This window comes from Phlebotomus papatasi, chromosome 2 (assembly GCF_024763615.1).
Source record: "Phlebotomus papatasi isolate M1 chromosome 2, Ppap_2.1, whole genome shotgun sequence".
Classification (NCBI taxonomy): domain Eukaryota; kingdom Metazoa; phylum Arthropoda; class Insecta; order Diptera; family Psychodidae; genus Phlebotomus; species Phlebotomus papatasi.
In genome coordinates this window covers 84535063-84543395 of record NC_077223.1, presented here as the reverse complement: position 1 = coordinate 84543395, position 8333 = coordinate 84535063, and the positions used below count along the sequence as shown (strand labels likewise).

At 28.4% G+C, this 8333-nt stretch overlaps 1 protein-coding gene across 1 annotated transcript; it reads left to right on the top strand.

Annotated features, from left to right (window-relative positions):
* Nucleotides 1-2431: 2431 nt before the first annotated feature.
* Nucleotides 2432-7882, top strand: LOC129804793 (uncharacterized). The gene is made up of 13 exons (XM_055852399.1): nt 2432-2488; nt 2574-2636; nt 2760-2792; nt 3044-3085; nt 3587-3622; nt 4574-4615; nt 4897-4932; nt 5161-5196; nt 5743-5778; nt 6610-6645; nt 6937-6972; nt 7448-7483; nt 7639-7882. The coding sequence occupies exons 1-13, from the start codon at nt 2440-2442 to the stop codon at nt 7677-7679; spliced, it is 522 nt and encodes a 173-aa protein (XP_055708374.1). The 5' UTR covers nt 2432-2439; the 3' UTR covers nt 7680-7882.
* The last annotated feature ends 451 nt before the right edge of the window (nt 7883-8333 follow it).

Below are 8333 nucleotides of genomic sequence, written 5' to 3'. Positions count from 1 at the left end.
AGCTATCTTAATTCCATAAAACTTTCACAAAATAATGTGTATTTTAATAACTATTACAATATTTTCCGAGTTGTAACATATTTTTCCTGAGCTGTCATATCAAAAGCTCAGGATAAGACCCGAACAACTCGAGTTTCCCACGCTGCCAAGCGACCCGGTTGGTCACGCATCACTTGTCAAAATTGTTTCGATATCATTCCCCATACGCATCACTGTCTATGTATTCTAATTTTGATAAGTAATTTTTTCAAGACATTTTAAAACTTTAAAACCCGAGCCAAAAAAATTACGTAAAACACCAAACTGGCATAAAATGCCAGTGCAATTATTCTCCACAAAAAAGCAATTTTTCAATATTTTTCTTTCCGTAAAACTTCTACAGCAGTTCTAGGACTCATAAATTATTTTTTCAATAAATATTTTCCCATTTTTCTAGTCATTTTTATATAAATTTTGTGAAAATTGACAACAAATGCTAAAGTGAATTTTTACAGATTTTCGTAGCAAAAAGGCAACTTCTATTGAATTTCCTTATACTATTTGTTTACATATTGAATTTTCTTTTTTCTAACAATTTGGCAAGAATCTTAGAACTCATATCTATATATTATCCTGTAAATTTTTAAAATTCTCATATATAGTTTAAAAAGAAAAGAAAAAGTAAAACAAAGCGAAAAGTGAATATTCACCTTTTTTTACATTACCATTCTACATCAATTCTTGGTCTTATATTACTTAATTTTTAATATTTATTTTATTATTTTCACGTATTTTTCGAATCGTGACAAAACTCAAAAATATTAACATTTTTTAGGTTATATAGTATAAGCCATTCAAATGTCCATTTCGGATGCCAACTACGTATAAAAAGGTAGCATTTTACGCCAATTTGGTATTTTACGTCCATTTTTTAGTTTTTTTTTTCAATTTTTAACATAATAAAAAAGTTATCAACTATTTTTTTCTACTAAACGAAAGCTAATTAAATTCTCTATACATTAGTGTTATCACTTGAAATTAAAGTAAAATGCCAATTTGGGTTTTAAAGTGTGAAAAAATCAATTAATTGCATTTTCGAATCGAACAAATGTGATATGAGAACAAAAGTTCGATTGGCATTGACAGGTTTCAAACGCAAGCGTGAAAATTCCACGACAATTACAGAATTTACCCTGTGGGAACTATAGTGATGGGAAAATGTCGATCAGTTGGTGTGTGTCTAGGATGGGGAACTGGAAGAGGAAGAAGTGAAGTTTGGAATGGCGGCTAATTATCCGAAAGAAAATGTAGAAAACTTTCATGTGAAAATTGATTAATAAAAAGATATAATTATCGAACCAAGAGGTAGTGTTTCAGTGAAGTAGGATTCCCAGGACGGATAACCACACCACCTGTAGGTCTTATATTATTTAGTTTTTATTATTTTCACTTTTTCACGTATTTCTTATTATTATTTCTAACCAATTTTAGAGCAACAAAATTTCTTAAAAGTTAATAGGTTATGAGCTCTCGCGCCAAGGAGAAGTTTGATGCATAATAAATTAGCATTTTATTGCTTTTATCCAGGTTTGCAATACTTGCAATACTAGAGAATCTCAAAAAAATATCAAGATATCAGTAATATTTCATAAATAATTGCAATATTCGCAAAATTTATATTCTGGATTAAATCGTGAAATTTTCTTTGGTCTTTATAAAATATAAGCCATTCAAATGTCCATTACAGCTGTCAAACTCCATATAAAAATACTAGCATTTTACGCCTATTTCGTATTCAATATCCAATTTTTAGTTTTTGATCCATTTTTTTTAATGTTATAGAAGAGTTATTAATTATTATTAACAATATTAGTTATTGACTAGTTATTACCAAATTGAAGACTATACATATTTGCAGCCAAATAATAGCTTATCTATTGTCGTGAAATCAGCCGGGATACTTTTGACAAGCAAAATGATGACGTCACACGGTCGAGTTATGCGGCTCTTATCCTGACTGAATTGAAAAATGAGTGAGATTTTGCTTTCTTAGAAAAAGCGCTATAACTTTGGAAATAATTTATATTCAGGTATAATATTCACAGGGAAGGTAGAGGGTGTCACGGAGTATCCGAAAAGCGAAAAAAACGAATTTTGCAAAAAATCGAGTTAGTCGCATTATATTCTGAGTGGTCGATATATAAAAAATCTCTATTTTGAAAATCTTGATCTAAACGATATCCCGACCTAAATCGTACACCCGTTATAAATGAAACCGTCTCGTTCAATGAATAAATAAAGCTTTAAAAATATCCTAATTACAATTTTATACACTCGACCGACTACCAATCAATTACGGTTTTAATTGTTTCATTATCAAATTCATTAGGTTCATTTTTAATTGAGTATTTTGGTATAAAAGTCTATTCAAAGTAAATCGTATTTCAGTTTATCTCAACAATGCAGTGGTTATTGACATTAAAAGTTACATTGTTGCTTTTGTTCTCAGGTAAGATTAAACAAGGTTTCTTTATGACTAGGCTTAGTACTTTTAAATATTTTTGTGTTAATTGCGCCTTGTTTTCTCATTTTAGAAGCAATCCAGAGATTTGGGTGCAATCCCAAACCTGATCCTGGATTAGAAAGGCTGTTATGTGGTACTTAATACTTTCCATTTTCTTTTTAGAAAAGCTTATGAGACATTTTATTCAAATATCATACTTGCTTCATTTAATTTCACTTGCAAATACTGTAAAAAAAAACTCTTATATTTATTATAGAACCAGGACATGGCGCTCTCGCTCCAACTATGTGTGAGTACTATCTAGATCTTAACCGTTTTCTTCTTATCATATTAGACATCTACATACAACTTATAGTATTATGATTTTTTATTAAATTAACAAAAAATATTTACATTTAGTAAATATCATTATCTCTTTTATTAATATCTGGAAATAACCTTATAAAAAGATATTTAAAAAAAAAACTTAAAATTGCTGTTTCAGAGAAACATATTGAATAATTTTAAAAAATACTGTAGAAAAATCGATTTTTATTACAGATCCAGGAATTCCTACTCCTGGCTTCCACCGCCCATCTTACTGTAAGTACCATCAAGATCTTAACCATTCTAATCTTATTATAAAAGATCTTCATACAGCTTTCAGTGTTATGATTTCTTTAAGTTAACAAAAATTTTCAGGATGTAGGGGAAAGCGCGCTACCTTCGGACGATTTATGTTTCGAACAATTTATTTTTTTCAATGTATTATAAATGAATTTGGCTTTTTATAATAATATATTTAATTAGCTAGTTCAATGCCTCGAATTTTTAGAAAAAAAATCTATGGGTGAAATTCATAAGGAAACTAGAGAAAAAATTGAATTGTCCGAAGCTTGAGTCATCCGAAGGTAACGCGCTCTCCCCTACAACAATTATTTGTATTATTCATATCTGATAAAAGCTTTTAAAACGCAGTGTAAAAAGACTTAAAATAGATTTTTAATAGAAACCGATTGGAAAATTTTAAGAGTTTTTGAGAATAATACATTTTCTGTCATTTTTATTTGCAAAATACTGTAAAAATCGTATGGTTTATTACAGATTCAGCATATCATCATGGCTTTCACTCACCTTACAGTGAGTACCTATTATTCAGATCTTAACCGTTCTATTCTTATTATATTAGAGGTTATCACACAGCTTATAGTGTCTTGATTTCATTAAGTTTAAGTTAACAAAAATATTTAGGAAGTAAAAATCATTAATTGTTTTATTAATATGTCATAAAAGCATGTAAACAGAGGATGAAAAAATAACTTGTAATTGATATAGAACTTGAAAAAAATTTACAAATTATATTCTTTAAAAAAAATTTTCGTCCATCTCTAAGCGACATTAATTTTTACTTTGCTAAAAATATTTTTCTGTGTTCAAGCATTAAAAGTTCATTAGGTAACATCAGAAACTTGATATTTACTAAGAATTTGTGCCAATCCATTGCAGATATTTAGAAGCAAATCAAAGCTTTGGATACTTACTTTTGGAAAAAATTACTTTAGATAATATTTAATTAAAATAGTATCAAATTACTTGGAATTTTCCATAGACTTGATTCACAAGATGGCAATCCTGATTTTTAAACAATAAAAAGCTAATGGCTTTAAAATTTTTAATTTCATTTCGATGCGCTTGCATGCAATTCAATCACGATTTTATTTATTTTTATTTCATTATCAGATTCATTAAGTTCGAGTTTTATTGCAAAACAGTTTTACTCAATGTAATCGTATTTTGGTTTGTCTAAACTACAATGGAGTGATTATCAACATTGAAAGCTACGTTATTGCTTTTGTTATCAGGCAATTTTAAACAAGGTTTCTTTATGACTAGAGTCAGTACTTTTAAATATTTTTGTGTCCCCATTGCGTCTGAACATCAAAGATTTGAGTTCAATCGTAAACTTTGGTTTTCGCTGTAATCAATATTTCCCTTGATATTTTAGAAAAATCTATTATATAATTTTAAAAATTTTACTTTTTCATATAACTTCTTCTGCAAAATACTGCAAAATCTTACTGCTTATTACAGATTCACTACGTCCTCCTCCTGGCGTTAACATTCCACCTTACTGTAAGTACTATCAAGATCTTAACCATTTTAATCTCATTATAACAGATCTTCATACAGTTTACAGTGTCTTGATTTCTTTTAGTTAACAAAAATATTCAGGTTTAACAAATCATTATTTATTTTATTCATATTTGATAAAATATTTTAGAAAGCAGTGTAAAAAGACTTAAAATAGATCTTTAATAGAAACCGATTGGAAAATTTTAAGAGTTTTTGAGAATTTTACATTTTCTGTCATTTTTATTTGCAAAATACTGTAAAAATCGTATGGTTTATTACAGACTCTGCACGTCCTCCTCATGGCGTTGGCCTACCTAGTGAGTACCTATTATCCAGATCTTAACCGTTCTAATCCTATTATATTAGGGGTTTTCACACAGCTTATAGTGTCTTGATTTCTTTAAGTTTAATATTTATTAATATCTTTAAAAAGCAGTGTAAAAAGACTAAAAATAGATCTTTAATAGAAACCCATTAGAAAATTTTAGGAGTTTTTAAGAATTTTACTTTATCAATCATTTTCATTTGCAAATGGTTTATTACAGATTCACCACGTCCTTATGGCTTTTTCCCACATTACTGTAAGTACCTATTATCCAGATCTTAACCTTTCTAATCTCTATTATATATTAGGGGTTTTTAAGTTAACAAAAATATTTAGGAAGTAAAAATCATTAATTGTTTTCTTAATATGTGATAAAAGATTTTAAACAGAGGTTTAAAAGGTAACTTGTAATTGACATAGAAATTGAAAGAATTTTACAAATTACACTCTTAAAAAATTTTACATCCACCTCTAAGCGATATTAATATTTACTTTGCTAAAAATATTTGTCTGTTTTCAACTACAGTAGTATCAAGATCTTAACCACTCTAATCTTATTATAACAGATCTTCATACAGTTTACAGTGACTTGATTTCTTTTAGTTAACAAAAATATTCAGGTTAAACAAATCATTATTTATTTTATTCATATCTGATAAAAGTTTTTAAAAAGCAGTGTAAAAAGACTTAAAATAGATCTTTAATAGAAACCGATTGAAAAATTTTAAGAGTTTTTGAGAATTTTACATTTTCTGTCATTTTTATTTGCAAAATACTGTAAAAATCGTATGGTTTATTACAGATTCAGCACGTCCTCCTCATGGCGTTGGCCCACCTCGTGAGTACCTATTATCTAGATCTTAACCGTTATAATCCTATTATATTAGGGGTTTTCACACAGTTTATAGTGTCTTGATTTCTTTAAGTTTAAGTTAACAAAAATATTTAGGAATTTAATATCAATAAATAATTGTTTTCTTAATATTTCATAAAAGCTTGTAAACAGAGGTTTAAAAAGTAACTTGTAATTCACATACAAATTGAGAGAATTTTACAAATTACACTCTTAAAAAATTTTACGTCCACCTCTAAGCGATATTAATTTTTACTTTGCTAAAAATATTTGTCTGTTTTCAAGTACAGTAGACTCTCTCTCAAATGGGCATTAGGGGCGAAATGTCATCCGGTTTATCGATAGATCTGGGCGTCAAAGCTTTTGTAAATTCCACAAAAAGCGCTCAATTATAAAAAATCACGATAAAATAGAAAGAACTAAAGCAAATTTGAGCAAATTAGCTTCATAATTAAACGTGAAAATTGTCAACAAAATTTTTCGCCCTATTGAAAAAGAGTCGATTGTGCGAGAGTCTACTGTAGCATCAAGATCTAACCACTCTAATCTTATTATAACAGATCTTCATACAGCTTATAGTGTTTCTTTAAGTTTAAGTTTAAGATTTCTTTAAGTTAACAAAAATATTTAAGTTATACAAATCAATATTTATTTTATTCATATCTGATAAAAGCTTTTAAAAAGCAGTGTAAAAAACTTCAAATAGATCTTTAATAGAAATAGACTGGAAAATTTTAAGAGTTTTTGAGAATTTTACATTTTCTGTCATTTTTATTTGCAAAATATTGTAAAAAGCAACCGTATGGTTTATTACAGATCCAGCACATCCTCCTCATGGCGTTGGCCCACCTCGTGAGTACCTATTATCCAGATCTTAACTGTTCTAATCCTATTACATTAGGGGTTTTCACACAGCTTATAGTGTCTTGATTTCTTTAAGTTAACAAAAATATTCAAGTTATACAAATCATTATTTATTTTATTCATATCTGATAAAAGCTTTTAAAAAGCAGTGTAAAAACTCTTAAAATAGATCTTTAATAGAAACCGATTGAAAAATTTTAAGAGTTTTTGAGAATTTTACATTTTCTGTCATTTTTATTTGCAAACTACTATAAAAAGCAACCGTATGGTTTATTACAGATTCACCACATCCTCCACCTGTCGTTGGCCCACCTCGTGAGTACCTATTATCCAGATCTTAACCGTTCTAATCCTATTATATTAAAGGTTTTCACACAGCTTAGGGGGAAGTGAGGCACTTTTGAAAGTGGGGTACTTTTGAAATTGATATTTTTCACCTATTTTTAAATAAAATTGAGCTAATCGTGATGTAATTTAGATGTACAAACAGATTGAGAATCTAAATTACATTATGATATGGCTCAGTTCTACTTAAACATAGGTGAATAATCCCAATTTCAAAGGTGCCCCACTTTCAAAGGTGCCCCACTTCCCCCTATAGTGTCTTGATTTCTTTAAGTTTAATATTTATTAATATGTGATAAAAGCTTTTAAAAAGAAGTGTAAAAAGACTAAAAATAGATCTTTAATAGAAACCTATTAGAAAATTTTAAGAGTTTTTGAGAATTTTACTTTTTCAATCATTTTAATTTGCAAATACTGCAAAAAGCAATCGTATGGTTTATTACAGATTCAGTACGTCCTCCTGGCTTCCTCCGACATTACTGTGAGTACATATTATCCAGATCTTAACTTTTCTAATCTATTATATATTAGGGGTTTTTAAGTTAACAAAAATATTTAGGAAGTAAAAATCATTAATTGTTTTCTTAATATGTCATATAAGATTTTAAACAGAGGTTTAAAAGAGGTTTATTACAGATATGGCAGGTCCTCCTCCTGGTGTTAACATTCCACCTTAATGCTACAACATTGCTAGGGGAAGGTGATATGCCTTTTCTCACAAAAAATAATTATTTAAAATTTTTTCAAAGCAATCTGCAAAAGGATTTTTTTCAATTACATCAATATTTAATTACTGTGGAATGGAAATCTTAAGAATTGTATTAAATGTTAATTATGTAACCTTGGGCATTAATCAATAAAATCAATTCTATTCAATGTAGCAAAACAGCGTCACTTTATTCAATTTTCTTACTTAGGTATTTTAAATAAATGAATATAATTTAATGCTGTGTTTTATGATGGATTTTGCAATGCCTCCTCCAAAATGGGTTTAGCCAAAGTCAATGATTTGTCCAGTGAATAATTTGTATAATTTTTATAAGGAGATAAAATCTATACAAAATAGAATCTAAAGTATTGCATTATACTTCATGGTTCCGAATAATCTTATTTACCGAAAAGTAAGTTTCTTTTTCATAAAGGTCTCCGAAAATCAGTTCCTACCCAAGAAGCAATTTTTTCTTTATATAGTCTTATAGAATTCCTTAAGTAAGGCACTATAGAACCAAAAAACTTTTTATTTGCTTATAACGCTCTTAGTTCCATCACTGAGATTACTATAAGTAAAGTGGCGCACTCTTAAGGATCTTAAGAGATTCTAGAGGAATTTC